Genomic DNA, 20,873 nt, shown 5'->3' on the forward strand with positions numbered 1-20,873 from the left:
TGTGGCAGAGCCTTAAGATACTGACCAACCAGGTGACAGGGGATGTTCACTGCACGTAAACAAAGCCCTTCCGAGGAGAACAGCCTCTACAGCTTGCACTCACACCAGGATGGGCCTAGGATGTTCTTGATATCATTCAGGAAAAGCACCTTGGAGTCTGAGCAGCTGGATGAAAACTGCAGCTCCGAGACACACAACACAGCCAGTCAAGCATCAGTGAGTGCTGGGGGGAAAACGATAGGGAAGAGAAGAGAATGTAATTCTGCCTTGCTGCTCAAACCCCACATTCTGACTGTGTGCAAGGGGGAGGACGGATCCCCCATGCCAGAGACACTCTGACAGAGCTGAGGAAGACAGAGGCATGACAGGAACCATCAGAGGCACAGAACAGCTTCTGTACAGCAGATGAGTCAACTGCCCATTCTGCTGGGAAAAGGTACAGCTTACAGGGGGTATCACAGAGGACTATAAAAACACAAGTGGCCTGTGGGGTGGTTTGGCATCTATGCTGCACCACCTGTTCTAAACTAAGAACTCCTGCCAGCAGTAAAAGGCACTTTCAAAGCAAACTAAAGGAGGCAGCGATTCATAAATCACCTAAATAAGCTGGGCAACTCCTTGCCGCAAGCTGCCACGGGTGCTACAAAGTGCGCAGCTCGAGAAGGCAGGAAGATAGACCTTGAGACATTATGTGCCTAGTTCAGGAGCTTCTGAAGCCACAGACTGCTGAGGCCTGTGAAAGGATACAGGGACACACCACTGCTTGTCCGCCCTTCTCTGGGTCTTGATCAAAGGCTGGGCAGCCTGCTCTATGAGGAAAGGCTGAGAGGGCTGGGCTTGATCTGCCTAGAGAACAGAAGGCTCAGGGGAGACCTGATCACCACAGTCCAGTATTTAAGGGTGGCTATGAAGAAGACGGAGGCTCCCTTTTCCAAGGAGTCACATGGAAAAGACCAGGGGTACGAGTTACTCCCGGGGAGACTCTGGTAGGACACAAGAGGAAAACTTTTCCCCATGAGAGCAACCAGCCATTGGAATAATCTCCCCAGGGAAGTGGTGCACTCCCCGGTGTTGGACGCTTTAAAGACTCAGCTGGACAGGGCACTGGGACACCCAGTCCAGGTCACGCTTCCCCTGGAAAAGTTGTACGGGATGATCCTCGAGATCCCTCCCGGCCTGGTGGCCTGTGGCGCTATGAATACCGCTGTCACAGGCAGCAGGTGAAGCTGGACGGGGCCTGCTCCAACCCAGCACCGCCACCCTTGTACCTTCTGTGGGCGCTGGTGCTCCTGGAGCACTGTTTCTCCTGACGGGTTCACGCTGATGGCCCTTACCTGCGGTGCCGCTCAGAGCACTCTTCCCTTCGCAGGAGCGGGACCGGGACAACGGCAGCTCCTCCTTCTGATCCATGTGGATGAGCATCTCCGGCTCCGCTCCGGGGGCCTGCTCCGGGGGAAGAAACGAAGAGGGTCAGGCGAGCTGGGCTTTCACCGACCGCTACGAGCGGCGCGGCTCGGGAGCTGGCGGCTCCGCGCCGAGCAGGGACCCCGGCTCCAGGGGGCGTGCAGCGGAGAGCACCGCGCCCCGCAGCACCCCGTGCCACGGAGCCTCACGCGGCCGCGGGGGGCGGGCTTCCGGGCCAAGCCCTACCGGGTCAGGCCCCGCTCCCTGCGGCCCGGCCAGGCCCGCCCTCAGCGGCTGGACCGGCGCAGCAGGGGGCGCTGCCCCGTGACGGCAGCGACCAACGGCGGGCGGTGCCTTCGCCTCCCAGAGCGGAGGGAGGTGGCGGCGCTGGGCTGCCGGTGGCGACGGTGCCGTCCTACGGCGGGGCTCCGCGGGCGTGTGGGCCCGAGTGATATAAGGAAAGCAAGTACCTGGAAAATACGGGGTTAAAATACTTTTAACTTAATTTAGTTCTAAGATAGAGAACAGTGTTTGTGTTGTATGTCTGTGGTGTCAGAATTTAGTAGTCTTACTCACATGAGTGAACTGTTTCTCACCATTGTGAAGTAGGAGCTCACTCCTTTACTAGAGATAACAGGGTTTTATTGAGGGACAAAGTCAATAAAGCAAAAGCAACAGCGCTGGGCCCATGACCGTAGCCAGGTGCGCACTCTTTAGCGTTTGTTACAGGTGTATATACTTTTGCTATTGCATTAGCCATATGCATGTTCATAATGCCCACTTATAGGCAGGGAATATTATAACTAGCTCCAGAAACTTATGATAAATCTCCCCTTGGTGTCTGCGCACTGCTCTGTGGTGATTGTGAGCAGGGGTCTTGAGGATGAAGTAAGCAGTCTTCCTCATGGTGCCCTTTTCACCTTTGGCACAGTGGGATGCCCCATTAATCACAAAACTAGCTGAAACCAGCTGTATCTGTGACTTTTCTGATGGCTGGCAAAGATTTAGAACAGTGTGACCTTCCTGTAAAATTTATTGCAATCAAAACAGAACAGGCAGACAAGGAGTATCCAAAGCTAGCAGATGCTCTGGAGGCACTTTCTCCAATCTAACTGATAAGTAGAAGGATGGTGTGAAATCATTCATTCATGTTTAATGGGGCCACTAAATTCGACAGACTTACAACACTGATAAAGAACTGATAAGAACACTGATAAGAACATTGTTCTTTATCTTTGACCTGAGTTAGGCTAAAAGTACTTTAAGCCTATGTTTTCCAGACACTAGCTTTTCTTATATCAAGCCCCCGCCCTTTTCTTTTACCTTTATAAATTCTTTTGCTGTGTGACTCCATTTTGTTCAAGAGTTCTGGCCATTTTCAACTTGTTTTCTTAATCTTGTGTCTTTATCGAGCTTTGTGAACTCATACAGTTATATCCACATGGCAACACCTATGATTTCTGAAAGCCAATACATATATGTGTTTATCACACTATCCTTCTAATTATCAGTTAGTTTGGAGACAGTGACTCCCGAAGATCTGCTAGCTTTGGATACTCCTTGTCTGCCCATCCTGTTTTGCTTGCAATATTTCCTGCCCTTGCCTTCCTTGGGTATGAGAGGATACTGCACTGCCTGGCGGGGTGATTCGGATTCTGATTCGGAATCCCCACTTGCCTCTTGTGGTGGTTCCTGTCTTACAGGTGGTTTATAATATTCTGGTAAATCCCCAGCTCCAGGGTCCCCCCTGCCTTTCCCAGTCTGGTACATCTCTGCCCTATACTACATGCCGAACAACATCTCTTTAACTTCCCTTTTCCTTCCTTCCTATTACTCTTCTCCAGAGCCAACACCATCGGGTCTTGCAAAGCCCCCAGCCCACATTGTCTGCCATTCAGGATGATTACAAAGGGTAAAAGAACATATCAGCATATGAAACTTCACCCCATTTTCTTTCTCGTCTCAAAAATAACATTTATTGTAATAAGGTATTATAATTCAAAGTTCCATTGAAGGGCCGCTTTTCCCCATCTGCTAATTTATATGAAGGCCACCACTGATTACAATATTTGATCAAGGTTTTCTTATTCACACTTCCTCCCGGTGGCCCCCCTATATCTTTCCAATGAGCTATAAGGCAACCTAAAGGGCTCTTTTTGAGAATTCCCCCACTCTGCTGTCCTCCCATTGTAAGCCTTTGAAGATATACGACACGGTTAGCCCTACAACAGTAATATCTCACCCAGAGTAAAAGGTATAATGGAGTGCTGCACCCACAACGGATACACCCAAATTCCAAGCAGTTCTGTGAATAAACCGCTTGTCTCCCACCAAAAGAGAGAATATATTTTGAACAGGCAGGACACTTAGCTCGGATATACAAACAGCAGTGATGACAGATAGGGCAAGGGCTAGTTTGAGCCCTGAACCAGGGAGCTTGGTCACTATGACAGTTAACCCCTATATTGCTCTACTGGTTCTTCAGTTCTCCCAGATTTCCACAAAATACTCGTACTGATTCACCAGAACATTCAATCCGGTCCAAACGGACCAATTTCCCGGGCAATTAACGCACCAAAAATCCCGACCAAATTTTACTGACACTTTGTCCTTACAAACAACACATTCAAAGATGAAAACTGGATCACACACAATATCACAGTGCATAGGACGCCAAAACTCAACAACAGGTTCAATTTCGTGAGACATATGCGCTTCGTCCATCTCCAGCCACTCTCCTCACAGAGAACATGGAACCGTGGATCAGAACTCCACACTCGCTTTGTAGCTATGCCACATCTCACTCACACAAAACACTCATTCACACAAGGGCCCATCTCTCAATTACCCACTTCACACAGAATTTCGTCTAAGCCAATAATTGGTAACACATAAATCTTAAGCCAGTGTTTACCCACCAAAGGTTCATGAAGCCGTTAGTACAGTGACCCTTGTATCGATACCCTACCAAACCAACCCAACCCTTGGGGTGAGCACCCGCCCTCTTTACCTCACTAGGATGTCTCCTCACGACTTACAGGAATCCCCTTTACCTGGTTCAAACATACCTGATGGTTCACTAGTGATGGTCCTTGTCTGCCCCTGCGGTGATCTGAGTGAGTGGGGGAGTCCCCTCCCAAGAAATATCAGGGGTGCCCAGAGGAATCTCGTCCGCAGCAGGTCCTGCAGCCGGACACAGATTGCCCCATCTGCGGTGCCAAACTGAAGCATGGAATCAGACTCTACAACTCAAAGAGAGTTATAAAGCAGGTATGTTTATTACGGCACTGGGTGAAAGGGGGATCACTCCTCCTGACTTGCACACCAAGGGGTTAAGCAAGCAGATATTTATTACACACAAACATGCATATTCATTAGGTTCCCGAGAGTTCGGTGGGGATATTACAATTAGTTTAGGTACTCATTATGGTAAGTCTCCTCCCTTTTGGCGCTTGCGTGCTGCCCTCCGATGGTCATGGGCAGAGGTCTTTGAGATGCGGTAAGCAGTCTTCCTCATGGTGCCCTTTTCACCTTTGGCACAGTGGGATGCCCCAGTAATCACAAAACTAGCTGAAACCAGCTGTATCTGTAAGATTCTAATAGCTGGAAAAGATTTATACTACTGTGAGCTTCATACGAAATTTATGGCAAGCAGAACAGGATGGGCAGACAAGGAATATCCTAAGCTAGCAGATGTTTGGGAGTCACTGCCTCCAATCTAAATGATAATTAGAAGGATGGTAAGAAATAATACACCCATTAAAAGGATGGAAAGAAGTAATTCACTCTTGTTAGCAAGACTACTAAATTCTGTTATCACACCACAGGCTTACAACACAAACATTGTTATCTATCTTAGACCTAAGTTAACTTGAAAGTGTTTTAACCCTATGTTTTCCAGGCACTTGCTTTCCTCATATGACCAAGGGCAGTTCCCCCTGCGCTTGGACACTGGCGCGGCCTCCCCCCGCGGGTGGGTCACCTGCTACCGGAGCCCCTGAAGCTCGGTCTGCTCTCCCGGGCGGGGTGTCCGGTGCGGGATGAGGTGACGGTGCTGCCGCAGGCTGTCCCCGCAGGCGAAGGGTCTCTCTCGGGGTACCTGTGGAAGGCTTCAGCTCTGCCTGCTGGGAAGGCTCATCCGTGCCAGAGCAACAGCAAATGCCCAGCTCGGGGGCAGTGTAGACCCCTCATGGCAGGAGCTCGATGAACAAGACACGGCAGCAGGCAGCGCTTTCTAAGGAGAAAGCATCCAGAGGACACAAAGCAGAGCTCTGGAGCTTTGCAGGTGGACTGCCTGCCCTTCCAAGAGATGGGGACCCCGACGGGGCACTGCCAAGGCTGCTGGAGCCTCCCAGGTCCCAGGAGTGAAGGCAGGCTGAACTTAGGCATCAACTTAAACCCTCAGCGATCACTTAAATTCATAGGGAGAGAGGATTCCTGAGCCATCTAAGCTTACAAGACTGCATCAGGGCAGCTGGAGAGGCAGGGAACCTGAGCAGAGAAACACTGCTGGTACCTCTGAACCCCTGTTCAGGCAGACGGCAGCTCAAACGTGGTTTTGCTCAAGGCTGCATCACCTCTCCCATGTGCTTCATGTTCCCTGACACAACGAGCAGCATATATGCAATGCCTCTGAAAGGAATTTTATGAGGGAATGATACTAAAACCATACAGGCACATTTGAAAGGCACTTCCAGGGCAGCTCCAGTCCCTTTGCAGAAGCACAGGAAGGATTGCTCTTGGATTTACCCCTTTCATACCTAAAAGCTGGCACTCCAAGTGTAATCTGGTAGAAGGGGAAGGCACATAAGTCACAACTCTGCTTTACTGCATTCCTGTATGCTGAAGTTACAACAGCCCCTCCAGGGGTCTTGGCCACAGCAGAGACCATGGTGATGGATCACACCCACTCAAGACATGGCATTAAGACAGGAAATATGTTCTGAAATACGTGTACGCGCGGAACTGTGCCTCTGTAAGAAAACAGCTCTCTTTTCAGATGCAAGATGCGAGAAGATACGTAAACATCTGCAGCACAGCTTTTCAGAATAAGCCTACAAAGGCTATGTCTTCAGGAAGCACACAAATCAATGTGCTGGTAGCTGCAAAGGATGACCCATGGTGCTGCTGATCATTTCACTGTCACAGTGAATTTATAAGCAGTTTTATCACATGAGAACTCAGAGGAAGGGAAGTAAGAATCATTGTATCGCTTACCATTACACATACCTTTTATTCAGAAACTGGTAGCTGAAAGCCCCCAACATGGTCACTGCTTGGGGCCCTCATTTCTCCCGGTTTGGCTCCCCTGCAAGAGGCAGTGTCCTACTCACCAAGCAGGCTGCTTGAGCAGGTGCCCACTTGCACTGCAGAGGCTGGAATGTCATTTCATTTCCATCATGAGCTCTGCTCATCAAGACCTCCCTGAATGTTCAGGGTAAACAAATACCTTCCCAGTGCCCCACCAGCAACTACCTGTTGGCAAGTTTCTGGAGCTTTCTCCGAATCATCAACAAGCAGGCGGGTCAAGCAGCTGCCCACTTCCACTGCAGAGGCTGGAATGTCATTTCATTTGATTCATGAGCACTGCTCATCAAGACCTGGCTAAATGTTCAGGGTAAACATGTACCTTCCCAGTGCCCTACAAGCAGCCTCCTGGGAGGAATCCAACAGCTACAAGAGGCAGGATAGTGGGGCTGGAGATTGGAGACAAGGCTTAGTACGAAACACCTCAGCACTCCAAACATTTCTTTCCCAATAACAGTGTTCAAACCCTCTGAGAAAACATCCCTATCTCATCTAGCCAGCACTTAGTTTGCCCCAGACACATTTCCACAGCAAGTTTCACACTCAAGATGCACAGCCATTCTTCTCAGGGTAGGAAGACACTTAATCCCAACAATCCAGTGCCTTTTGAAGGAAGCAGACACTGCTGTGGCAGGGAAGCAGGACTGAAGCCCTGGCTTTGCTTTGGCACCCTTGGGAGAAGCTCAGTAATTTGCAAACACCCAGGTGGTACAGAGTTCAAGTTTGCTCTTCAGCTAGTCTACAACTTTAGGCAATTTCCCCACATGCAGAACTTGCATCCTTGCTTTAACAGGCAGCAGCAGAATGTGGCTGCACCTACCAAAGCATCACTGCAGTGGAAACAAGCCCCAGAACGCCAGGCCTAGCAGCTTGAAGAGCCATCACAAATGTAGCCTGGCACTCACATCAGAAGAGCTTCATACCCTCTCCTCCTCCCCGGGAGAGGTTTTTGGTGTTGGAAATAGGGCCTCACAGAACAATTTTTACACTGCCTGATCCCAGGTAGGTTCCAGACTTCACATGGACATAGCCTACATCTAGGAAATAATTCAAGTCTAAGGCACTTTTAGAGGTGCCCACGTAAACGCTAACTCTGTCCCCCAGAGCCACAGTCTAGCACCTCAAAAAAGTGACCAAGGAGAGAAACTGCTGGTAAGTTCACAGATCTTGTCCAGTTCTGCACTTTGGTAATCAGCCCTTGTGCCAGGCAGTGCATCCGGAATCTGTTTCCTCATACTGCCTGGGAGAACAGCACAAGGGGCACATCAGTTGACCAGCTTTACACCTGGGGAGAGTAGGAATGGAGTGTGACAGGCACACATGAACTGATCAAACAGCCTTTGCTCTGGGGATAGCCAGTACTTGCCCTGCCCATCCCACCATGCAGTCAGCTGTGCCTGGAACACCCCAAGCAGGGCCAGTGACAGGCACCTATAGCTGATGTATGTAAAGCAGTGCTGTGCTAGGCACTATGAGGCTTGAATAACGTATGTGTTTTCCCAACAACGGAAAAGCTGGGACAGCAGCAGACTTCATAGGCCTTCGTCCTTCAAGCGCTTTATTGAGCTCACAAGGATCAAGAATTATAGAACCATAGGATGGCTGGGGTTGGAAGGGACCTTAAAGCTCATCCAGTTCCCAGCCCCAGCCATGGGTAAGGACACCTTCCACTAGCATAGGGCGCTCCAAGCCCCATCCAACCTGGCCTTGAACACTGCCAGGGATGGAGAAGAGCAAAGTGCCCCCAGGGCACCAGCAGAACCCGGCGCAGCTCCTGTCCTGAAATACTGAAGACATCCTCCTGGAAGACCTGTGTGCAGGAACCACTGCAGGGTATGAGGCAGCCGCTCTGGCACGCTCCCTCAGCTGCTGTGCGGATGCTCGCCCGCAGGAGCCGAGGGAAGACATGCGGGAGGCCTGACAAGCCCTGGCCGGGCACAGCTGCACACAGCCCCGCTGCTCCGAGCACACGGCAGCACTGGAGCCGGCACAGCTCGAGGCCCAGGACAGAGCCACGGGCCGGGCGCTGCTCCTGGGACAGGCCGCCCAGGCCTCGAGGAGAAAAGGCACACGGACGCCGCCATCATACGGCCTGCACGGGTTTCCTGGCCGAGCGCCGCCGGTTCCGAGCCTACACGTCCCCGGGAACGGGAGGCGGGCCCATCGGAGCAGAGCCCCGCGGGAGGTGGGGGTGACCTGGGGATAATCACGAGGGCCTCAGCCCGGGGCTGGCCCCGCCGCGTGGACACGGAGACGGTGACGGTGACGGCCACGGCCACGGCCACGGCCACGAGCAGCGCGCACACATCCTCTGAGTCCTCCAAAGGCCCCACAACCGGAAACATAAACCCTGCGCGTCCGCCTCTGATTTATTACCCAGGGTGGAAACTGCGCAGCCAATCAGTAACCGCCAGCGCAACGAGACCGCGCCGCCGATTGGTCGAGGAGGCCGGGACGCCACACAGCGGCCATAAGTCCCCGCCCCCGAATCGCTTTCCTCGGCCAACGGCGACCTCTGAGCGGCGCGTGACGACCCGCCCCGCGGGAGGCCCGCGCGACCCCGCGCAGGCGCAGTTGGGGAAAGCAACGCGGCGACGCTCAACGAACGTTTATTGCGCGGGGCCACTGCGAGCGGCAGCAGCCATGGGAGCCGACCCCGGGGGTCACCCGGTCCCAGCCCTGCCGGGGCAAGGACACCGGAACGTGTCCAGGCGGGGCTTGGATGTGCCCAGAGAGGGAGCCTCCACATCCCCCTGCGCAGCCTGCTCAGTGCTCTGCCACTGCAACGGAACAAGTTCTTCCTCATGTCGAGGGCAAACCTCTTGTGCTTCGGTTCATGACCACTGCTCCTCAGCCTGGGGCTGGCCACCACTGAAGAGAGTCTGGCACCTTCCTCCTAGCACCTGCCCCAAACCCCCCATCAGCTCCCTCCACCGGCTCTCCCCTTCTTCGTCTCTGAGGGCTCATTCTCCTAGGAAGAAACTGCTTTCACCCTCCACAAGCAGGGTGGTCAGTGGGAGGGGAGACACCGGGCTTTGCTCACAGGTGTCAGACCTCACTGCTCCCCACACTCACCCCACCTAGGGCTCCCCACCCCTGTGAGTCTGCTGGTGCCGGAACATAGCCGAGCTCGCTCTGAAGCCTTTCCCGCACTCGGCACAGGTGTAGGGACGCTCCCCGGTGTGGATGCGCTGGTGCTGGGTGAGGTGGGCACTCTGCCGAAAGGTGTCCCCACAGTAGGTGCAGGAGTAGGGCCTCTCCCCGGTGTGGATCAGCCGGTGTTTCACGAGAGCGGAGCTGTGGCCGAAGCTCTTCCCACAATCCATACACCCGTACGGTTTCTCCCCAGTGTGGACCTGCTGGTGTCGTACCAGGGCTGAGCTCAAGCTGAAGCTCGTCCCGCAGGTCCTGCACTCGAAGGGTTTCTCCCCGGTATGCACCCGCTGGTGTCGTGCCAGGGCTGATCTCAAGCTGAAGCTCTTCCCGCAGGTCCTGCACTCGTAGGGTTTCTCCCCAGTGTGCACCCGCTGGTGCTGGACGAGCTTTGAGTTATCAGAGAAGCTCTTCCCGCACTCGGCACACTTGTAGGGCTTCTCACCGGTGTGGACTCGCTGGTGTCGTGTCAGGGATCCCCTGACACTGAACCTCTTCCCACACTTTGTACACTCATAGGGTTTCTCCCCGGTGTGCACCCGCTGGTGCCGGACGAGCTGCGTGTTGTTGGAGAAGCTCATCCCACAGTCGGCACACTTGTAGGGATTCTCCGTAGCGTGGATTACCTGGTGCTGGATCAGGTTTGAGCTCACGCTGAAGCTCTTCCCGCAGGTCCTGCACTTGTAGGGTTTCTCTCTGGTGTGGACCCACTGGTGTTGTGTCAGGGCTGAGCTCACACGGAAGCTCTTCCCACAGGTCCTGCACTCGTAGGGTTTCTCCCCAGTGTGCACCCGCTGGTGCCGGACGAGCTGTGTGTTGCTGGATAAGCTCTTCCCGCACACGGAACACTTGTAGGGATTCTCCCCAGTGTGGATTACCTGGTGATGGATCAGCTTCCAGCTCACGCTGAAGCTCTTCCCGCAGGTCCTGCACTCGTAGGGTTTTTCCCCAGTGTGCACCCGCTGGTGCAGGATGAGCTGGGAGTTACTGGAGAAACTCTTCCCGCACTCAGCACACCTGTAGGGCTTCTCCCCGGTGTGGGTTACCTGGTGCTGGATCAGCTTCGAGCTCATGCTGAAGCACTTCCCACACTCGGAGCACTCATAGGGCCGCTCCCCTGTGTGGATCCTCTGGTGCTGGACGAGATGTGACCGGTGCTGGAAACTCTTCCCACATTCGGTGCAGGTGAAGGGTTTTTCTCCGGTGTGGATTCTCCGATGCCGGATGAGCTTGGAGCTCACCTGGAAGCTCATGGATCTCTGAATCCTTTCTGACCTGCGTGGGAGAACAGGGTCCTGTGCAGGACCCTGGGAACTGTTCTCCTCAGACAGTCCTGAGCATAAACCCTTGGGCTCCACCGGCCTGGGGATGCCTTGATGGGCATTGTCTTCATTCGTGCTCACAATCCCATCTTCAGCTGCAATAAAATGAGAATCCAGACAAGTCACAGGCAGGACTGGAAGCTTTGGACAGGGCAAATCGCAAGGGGCCAAATTCTAAAAATTCAGCAGATAGATTGACTGTAAGTACAAAACATTCTGGTATATCCTGCGTTCCAAAAACATGGTATTTCCCTCCAAACTACACAGTGGATTTTTCAGAGTGTTCACAGGAGCAAATGCTGTAAATCGCCCTGCAAGCTTCACCACAACCTGAATCTACTGAAATCACTGGCATATGAGAGGCAAAAGTTTACTGCTCGAATGGGAAAGATGCTTGCTCTTCCAGGATGATGTACCTGAAAATCATAGAACCACAGGATGGTTTGAGCTGGAATGGACCTTACAGATCATATCCAGTTCCAGCCTCCTGCCATGTGCAGGGACACCTTGCACTAGACCAGGTTGCTGCAAGCCCCATCCAACCTGGCCTTGAACACTGCCAGGGATGGGGCAGCCACAGCTCCTCTGGGCAACCTGTGCCGGCACCTCAGCATCCTCACAGGGAAGAATTTCTTTCACCTTATCTACATATCCCCTCTGTCAGTTTAAAGCCATTCCGCCTTGTCCTGTCCCTACTTGCTCTTGTCAAAAGCCACTCTCCACATTTCTTGTTGGTCCCTCTACGTACTGGGAGCTGCTCTAAGATCTCCCCAGAGCCTCCTCTTCTCCAGGCTGAACAAGCCCAGCTCTCTCTGCTTGTCTGCATAGGATGTTACTAAAAGTTGAACTGGGAGTCAGAGGAAGGCCATAAAAATCTGCCTTGTTCAGCAGAACATTACTTGGGATGCAACAGTAATCTCCGTGCTCTTGTGCTGTTGGTACTGCAGAGAAAGAGAAGATGCACAAGGCATGAGACACGGACACCACCTGGAGACTGGCTTATGCCACTCTTAGAGCAGAAGCAAATTAACTTTATGCTTTCACTGGTGCAGAACAAATCCATTGTGCATGCAAGGTGGTGGGTGAACTGAAGATCCCCCACGGCTGGTTCCAGATTATGCAGTGAAGAAATCCAACACATGTAGAAGATGAAGGTAGGTGCAAGTCAAATTAAAGCTATCTGAACAGTTATGAATGTCTCCTGGGACACAGGCAATAAACAGATCCCTGCCCTCTTATGTACATAAAGTCCTGCAGAAGCGTTACTGGTAGGAATGCTCACTGCGCAGACCCGAGGTCACCTGAAAGCCTGTTCAAGACAAGGGGCTTGAGCTGGTTTCTAGGGTGTTCACAGAGAGCAGCAGCTCCTTCCAGCCTACTGCTCTGAATGTGGTTTGATGAGCATGTAGCAGGTTCAGAAGCACGTGCCCCCAACAGGGCTGGGCCTTTTGCTGTCCATAGGAAACACAGCTCTTTGCAGGCTGAATGAGAAGGCAGGACCTGTGCGACATGCACACAAAGCACATCTCCAGATCTGCTTAAAGATTCAGCAGATATTTTGTGGTTCTCTGAACACTCTTATGAAATACACCAGTAACATATCGGTCACATGGGATTGCTGTACAAACAACAGGCACCTCCTGTGGTCTGGCAGAGCTGTGAGAAGAAAGTGCAGGCCATGGAAGAGGCGAGTTGTTACTGAACCATAAGCGTGCAATAAAGAAAGGAGAGTCTAGAAGTTCAATCCCAGACTGATACATCTACATATTTCATCTTCCTCTTTCTAGGAAGCACAAGAAAACATCACAATATGATTTCACAGTGAACTCCTAAGATACCTTCTGTGGCAGCTTGCTGTCGTAGTGATGCCACTTCTTCCCTCGCATAGTTTTCATTAAAACCATCCCATGAGAGGATCAGAAACTGCAATTTTGCTATTTACCATGAAGGCATTTCCATTTGTCTGCAGCTACTCCAGCCAGGCCTGGAGGAAAAGAGCAAGGTTATATCCACAGATGGGATGGAAAGAGGATGTTTCCGGCAGGCCACCATGAAGCTCTTGACCCGTTCGTCAGACTTACTGAGTAGACAGTGGAGCTAGCAAAGTTGTTCTGTTGCCATTGTGCCCAAAGCGATGCTAACTCTGGCACTAACACACACGTTTGGTCCTTTATGCAGACCTTGAAAAAGCCTTCAGAAGTATGTGACAATTAAGTTTTCTATGGTGTTTTACACTTTTGGGGGATCAGGAGTGTCAAGCTTCTTTTTACAATTATTGTCACGGCTCTAGCGCTTCTACAATCATTTCTGTTACGTCTGAGCTACTAGGTACCTTCACTGGCATCTAGGACATGCTGTCTGTAAAGGCTTTGATCAAAACCAAGACAGGAACTCACTGCAAGTATTTCAAGTGGAAGGAGAGCAAGTTCACAATGATGAGGATTTAATACTAGAAGCATAAGGCTGAACTGGCAAAAATGAATAAGCAAGAGAGACATGAAGAATGTGGTTCTTCCTCAGCCCATGCCAATTTGGGTTGATGGCAAGACCTCTATTACGCCCAAGAGGGCCAGTGCTATAGCTACAAGGCAAGCTCCAGGTAAGCAGAGTAAGCTGCTGGACTTCTGACTGTGGTACCTCACTGCTGTTACTAGAGGTGGCTGATGTGATGCCACAGAAAGGGCTGGAGGGGAGATCTGGGGCCCGACATTCCAAGCAAACAAACAGAAATCTGAAATCTAAGAACTAAGGGACTGATAGCGAGAGGACAGACTGGGGAAGACCTGGCACAGCCTTTGGAAAGGGATGTCTCACTTCACAAACCACTCGGAGTTCTTCAGACATGTCCCCAGCTTTATCAAAAGGGACATGTGGGGTCCAGAGGCATTCCCGAAAGACATTCATCCTTCACCAGAACTGGTAAAGAAGCTAAGCTGCTGTGGGATGAATGAACCTCTCAGGGCGGTAAGGAAGGGAAAAGGGAGGTGGAAACATTTGCTGATGATTTTGTGCTCCTCAGGGTTAAAGACACAAAGCCTGCCTACAAAGTGTGGCAGAGCCTTAAGATACTGACCAACCAGGTGACAGGGGACGTTCACTGCACAAAGACCTTCCGAGGAGAACAGCCTCTACAGCTTGCACTCACACCAGGATGGGCCTAGGATGTTCATGATATCATTCAGGAAAAGCACCTTGGAGTCTGAGCAGCTGGATGAAAACTGCAGCTCCGAGGCACACAACACAGCCAGTCAAGCATCAGTGAGTGCTGGGGGGAAAACGATAGGGAAGAGAAGAGAATGTAATTCTGCCTTGCTGCTCAAACCCCACATTCTGACTGTGTGCAAGGGGGAGGACGGATCCCCCATGCCAGAGACACTCTGACAGAGCTGAGGAAGACAGAGGCATGACAGGAACCATCAGAGGCACAGAACAGCTTCTGTACAGGAGATGAGTCAACTGCCCATTCTGCTGGGAAAAGGTACAGCTTACAGGGGGTATCACAGAGGACTATAAAAACACAAGTGGCCTGTGGGGTGGTTTGGCATCTATGCTGCACCACCTGTTCTAAATTAAGAACTCCTGCCAGCAGTAAAAGGCACTCTCAAAGCAAACTAAAGGAGGCAGCAATTCATAAATCACCTAAGTAAGCTGGGGAACAGGCAGCAGGTGAAGCTGGACGGGGCCTGCTCCAACCCAGCACCGCCACCCTTGTACCTTCTGTGGGCGCTGGTGCTCCTGGAGCACTGTTTCTCCTGACGGGTTCACGCTGATGGCCCTTACCTGCGGTGCCGCTCAGAGCACTCTTCCCTTCGCAGGAGCGGGACCGGGACAACGGCAGCTCCTCCTTCTGATCCATGTGGATGAGCATCTCCGGCTCCGCTCCGGGGGCCTGCTCCGGGGGAAGAAACGAAGAGGGTCAGGCGAGCTGGGCTTTCACCGACCGCTACCAGCGGCGCGGCTCGGGAGCTGGCGGCTCCGCGCCGAGCAGGGACCCCGGCTCCAGGGGGCGTGCAGCGGAGAGCACCGCGCCCCGCAGCACCCCGTGCCACGGAGCCTCACGCGGCCGCGGGGGGCGGGCTTCCGGGCCAAGCCCTACCGGGTCAGGCCCCGCTCCCTGCGGCCCGGCCAGGCCCGCCCTCAGCGGCTGGACCGGCGCAGCAGGGGGCGCTGCCCCGTGACGGCAGCGACCAACGGCGGGCGGTGCCTTCGCCTCCCAGAGCGGAGGGAGGTGGCGGCGCTGGGCTGCCGGTGGCGACGGTGCCGTCCTACGGCGGGGCTCCGCCGGCCTGTCGGTACCGAGGGCAGCTCCCCCCGCGGGTGGGTCACCTGCTGCCGGAGCCCCTGAAGCTCGGTCTGCTCTCCCGGGCGGGGTGTCCGGTGCGGGATGAGGTGACGGTGCTGCCGCAGGCTGTCCCCGCAGGCGAAGGGTCTCTCTCGGGGTACCTGTGGAAGGCTTCAGCTCTGCCTGCTGGGAAGGCTCATCCGAGCCAGACTGTCCTGGGTTCAGCAGTAGCAGTTATTTTTCTCCTTCTTAGTAGTTAGTGCAGTGCTATGTTTGCATTTTTTGGCCTAGGAACAGTGCTGATAACGCCAATGTTTTTAGCTGCTGCTCAAATGTTTGGTCTGACCAAGGACTTTCTGAGCCTCATGCTCTGCCACGGAGGAGGGGAGGCCGGGAGGAAGCACAAACGGGACACCTGACCTGAACTAGCCAAAGAGGTATTTCATACCACAGCACGTCATGCCCAGGATGTAACGGGGAGTTACCCGGAAGGGCTGGGACTTCAGGGTTGGACGAAGTCAGTGCTCGGCTGGGGGGAGTTTGGCAAGTTATTGGTTGGCTGGTGTTGAGGTGTTGTATTCTTTCCTCTTGTTACTTCCTTTATCCTTATTATTATTGGTGGTAGCAGTAGTGATTTGTGTTATATCTTAGTTACTAAACTGTTCTGATCTCAACCCGTGGGAGTTACATTCTTTTCGATTTTCCTCTCCGTCCATCTGGGATCAGGGGGAGGGCAAGAAGGGGTGGGGGGAGTGAGTGAACGAGGTTTGTGGTTGGGTTTAAACCAGAACACAAACCTACAGCAAACACCCACAGCAGGGCAGCTGGAGAGGCAGAGAACCTGAGCAGAGAAACACTGCTTGTACCTCTGAACCCCTGTTCAAGCTGATGGTGCTCAAACGTGGTTTTGTTCAAGGCTACATCACCTCTCCCATGTGCTTCATGGTCCATGACACAACGAGCAGCATATATGCAATGCCTCTGAAAGGAATTTTATGCGAGAATGATACTAAAACCATACAGGCACATTTGAACGTCACTTCCAGAGCAGCTCCTGTCCCCTTGGAGAAGCACAGGAAGAATTGTTCTTGGATTTACCCCTTTGATACCTAAAAGCTGTCACTCCAAGTGTAATCTGGTAGAAGGGGAAGGTGCATAAGTCACAACTCTGCTTTACATTATTCCTGTACCCTGTAGTTACACTGGCCTCTCCATGGTGCTTGGCCACAGCAGAGACCATGGTGATGGATCACACCCACTCAAGATATGGCATTAAGACAGGGAACTCCCCGTTACAGCCTGGCATGACGTGCTGTGGTATGGAATACCTCTTTGGCTAGTTTGGGTCAGGTGTCCTGTCTCTGCTTCCTCCCAGCTTTCCCTCCTCCCTGGCAGAGCATCAGGCTCAGAAAGTCCTTGGCCAGACGAAACATTTGAGCAGCAACTAAAAACATCGGCGTTATCAGCACTGTTCCCAGGCCAAAAAATCAAAACACAGCACAGCACTGGCTACTAAGAAGGAGAAAAATAACTGCTACTGCTGAACCCAGGACAATACCTTAGTTGAAAAGTTGTGTTTGTTTTGCTTCTTCTGCAGCCTTAGAAGTGTTAAACAGAAGTATCAAAATATTTCTGATAGCTGTTACTACCCACTGGAAATAAAAATGAAAGTAACGCGTTTTCCAAGACAAATGAGCCTGCATTAGGAAGGCAAGAAAACACATGAATGTATACAAACAGAACTGGCTGGCAACACATCATCACTGGCACATGGCAACACTGGTGCTAGCTTGGGAAAGCTGCCTTTGCTTACGGAGTAATGAAGCAGGGGATTGAATGACTTCTGTCAGGGAATTTGCAGTGCATGTCAGAAGCGTCCTTGTGGTCTTGAAGGCCATATAATATTTTTAATCCTTTTCTCATCATCTGAGGAAAGTTTCAGAATTACAAGAGACATCTCAGTTTGTCAATGGCAGCAACATGGAAGCACCAAGCCAAGTCCCCGCAAAGCAGTTACCTCCATACCCTGACAGCACAGATGCCGTATTTAAGCCATCTTTATGCATTAGGCAGAGACTGCCCTGGTGCAAGCTTAAAGGATGACAAAGACGGGAGGATGGAGACACTTTCAGTGAATAAAATTCACCATTTTTTCATAACATACTAAACAGTTTTTTATGACAGAGTGTTATTTGAACGACTGTAAATCACATCCACTGAACTGTGACACCGCACTAACTGAAGATGTAATAATTGATTACAAAAGCTTTGATTGTAAATGCAAGTCGTATCTAAAAGAGAGTAAAACAGCTGGGAAGGGATCTTACTTATTTTCCCGTATTAAGACTGGTGAGTAGGACTGAATTTTTTCAGGGATGAAGTGTGTACTTGAGAGAGAAATACACGGTACGCTGAGGGTAACAACATTTACTAGAATGCCACTTAAGGCAAGCCTTGTCCTTTTCACATAACAAAGTCAGCTCTTGCACAAGAAGGTGGGTGAGGAAAAGTCATGTGAAAGCCAAGCAATAAAACTATCCCAAATTCCTGACAATTCACCACCTGTGTCAGAAGGCTTTGCTAGGAGGTCCCCCCACACACACTGTACCTGCCATTGACCTGACAGAGAAGAGGTTCATCAGTGGCTACCGCTTTCCCCTCCACCGGGATGCCTCCCTCTCAGGCCAGACCAGACACGACCCTTCCCACAGCCCATCCTCCCAGCAGACACCACCCTTTTCCCCAGGTCTCTCTTACCTTGGGGCTTCACAGCCTACATGAACTGGGCTCTCTCCCTGACTGATCTCTCCCACCTCTCCTTCCTGCAGGGTGCCCATGTCAACTCCTCTCCCTCCAGTTCTCTGCCTGGGGTTTCAGTTAGTACAGGTGCAGACTCTACTGCTCTCCACTCGACCCAGTGTTGCTGCTTGGAATGCACCCCTGACCTGTCATAAGACATTACTTATAATTTATCCTTAGTACCTTACACATTGTTTATTGTATGTCATATAAATCAAATAAACAACTGGCTACACAGGATTGAACTGGCTACACAGGATTTGGAGAAGGCTGAGGTTCTGAATGACTTCTTTGTCTCGGTCTTCACTGGCAAAGGCTCTGACTGCACCACCCAGGTCTTAGAAGGTAGATGCAGGGACTTTGAGAATGAAGACCTTGGGCCCACTGTAGGAGAGGATCTGGTTCAAGACCATCTTAAAAATCTGAACGGGCACAAGTCCATGGGACCTGATGAAATCCATCCACGGGTCCTGAAGGAGCTGGTGAATGAAGTTGCTAAGCCACTGGCCATCATATTTGAAAAACCATGGCAGTCAGGTGAAGTTCCCGACGACTGGAAAAAGGGAAATATAACCCCCATTTTCAAGAAGGGGAAAATGGAAGACCCGGGGAATTACAGACCAGTCAGTCTCACCTCTGTGCCTGGTAAAATCTTGGAGCACATTCTCCTAGAAGGCATGCTAAGGCACATGAAAAACAACAAGGTGCTTGGTGACAGCCAGCATGGCTTCACTAAAGGGAAATCCTGCCTGACCAATCCGGTGGCCTTCTATGATGGGGCTACAGAACTGATGGACAAGGGTAAAGCAGTTGATGTCATCTACCTGAACTTGTGCAAAGCGTTTGACACTGTCCTGTACATCCTTCTCTCTAAATTGGAGTGATATCAATTTGACGGATGGACCACTCGGTGGATAAAGAACTGGCTGGATGGCCGCACACAAAGAGTTGTGGTCAATGGCTCGATGTCCGGCTGGAGACCGGTAACGAGTGGTGTCCCTCAGGGATCGGTGTTGGGACCGGTCTTGTTCAACATCTTCATCGCTGACATGGACAGTGGGATTGAGTGCGCCCTCAGCAAGTTTGCCGATGACACCAAACTGTGTGGTCCAGTTGGTACGCTGGAGGGAAGGAATGCCATCCAGAGGGACCTTGACACGCTTGTAAGGTGGGCTGATGCCAACCTTATGGAGTTTAACCATGACAAGTGCAAGGTCCTACACCTGGGTTGGAGCAATCCCAGGCACAGCTACAGGTTGGGCAAAGAAGAGATTCAGAGCTGCCTTGCAGAGAAGGACTTGGGGGTGCTGATCGATGAGAAAATGAACATGGGCCGGCAGTGTGCGCTCGCAGCCCAGAAAGCCAAACATATCCTGTGCTGCATCAAAAGGAGCGTGACCAGCAGGTCGAAGGAGGTGATCCTGCCCCTCTACTCTGCTCTTGTGAGACCTCACCTGGAGTATTGTGTGCAGTTCTGGTGTCCTCAACATAAAAAGGACATGGAACTGCTGGAACAAGTCCAGAGGAGGGCCACAAGGATGATCAGGGGACTGGAGCACCTCCCGTATGAAGACAGGCTGAGGAAGTTGGGGCTGTTCAGCCTGGAGAAGAGGAGGCTGCATGGGGACCTCATAGCAGCCTTCCAGTACATGAAGGGGGCCTATAGGGATGCTGGGGAGGGTCTCTTCTTCAGGGACTGTAGTGACAGGACAAGGGGTAATGGGTTAAAACTTAAACAGCGGAAGTTTAGATTGGATATAAGGAGGAAATTCTTTCCTGTTAGGGTGGTGAGGCACTGGAATGGGTTGCCCAGGGGGGTTGTGAGTGCTCCATCCCTGGCAGTGTACAAGGCCAGGTTGGATGAAGCCTTGGGTGGGATGGTTTAGTGTGAGGTGTCCCTGCCTGTGGCAGGGGGGTTGGAACTAGATGATCTTGAGGTCCTTACCAACCCTAACTATTCTATGATTCTATATATGGTATAAAAAATAAGAATATTGACATGTTCCAAATACATAAATGCTTTTAGAAATCTGGCTTCCTAATTTGAAGTGTTGATTCCATTTTGTTCAGTAAGACTCTGCAGACTCAGAACTGCCAGAACAACAAAAGTCAGAAGATGCTGTGAAAATAAATACATAAAAGATGACAGTTTAGGGTCCAAGACTGCCCCAAGAGTCCCAGACAGTTTACAGCCTAAGATCAGCCCACTTTGGAAAAGACACTGAGCAGGTTTTCTGACAAGTCTGCTACAGATAGCTGCAAGAGACACAGACACTCCAGACCCACCAGTGGCCATGCAGCCAGGCAGCATGAAGCTGTCTCAAGTCAGAGAGAAGTCACCCAGCACGGAGTATCTAGGTATTCTGGGAAGCACCCTGCTCACTCTTCCCAAGTCTGAAGCCTCTACTTTCAGAGCATGTGTGTGAATTTGTTGTTTAAACTAACCTCCAAGACAATAGTCTTGCCTAAACTGGTGGGCATTCTGCAATGGCAAGAGAGGCAGTCCGCTGGAGCATAGTTCACCTCTAGGGTCATCTTTCAAACCAAGAAGCTGCCATCACATGAGTCTGCCCAGCAAACCACGGAAAACCGGCTCGCCTTGGCCA

General features: G+C 51.7%; 1 protein-coding gene and 1 pseudogene across 5 annotated transcripts in view; both read right to left on the reverse strand.

The window, feature by feature from the left end:
* Positions 1-15,053, reverse strand: part of LOC136016610 (zinc finger protein 180-like) — a 24,057-nt gene extending 9,004 nt beyond the window's left edge. For 2 of the 5 annotated variants that reach the window (XM_065684098.1, XM_065684100.1), the window contains exon 1: positions 1,335-1,644. In XM_065684098.1, the coding sequence (XP_065540170.1) occupies positions 1,335-1,422 (88 nt within the window). In that variant the 5' untranslated portion in view covers positions 1,423-1,644. The other 3 variants (XM_065684095.1, XM_065684097.1, XM_065684096.1) reach the window with 3 other exon arrangements.
* LOC136016613 (zinc finger protein 850-like) overlaps positions 9,305-20,873 on the reverse strand; it is a 19,149-nt pseudogene continuing 7,580 nt past the window's right edge.

This window comes from Lathamus discolor, chromosome 6, assembly GCF_037157495.1.
Source record: "Lathamus discolor isolate bLatDis1 chromosome 6, bLatDis1.hap1, whole genome shotgun sequence".
Lineage (NCBI taxonomy): Eukaryota > Metazoa > Chordata > Aves > Psittaciformes > Psittacidae > Lathamus > Lathamus discolor.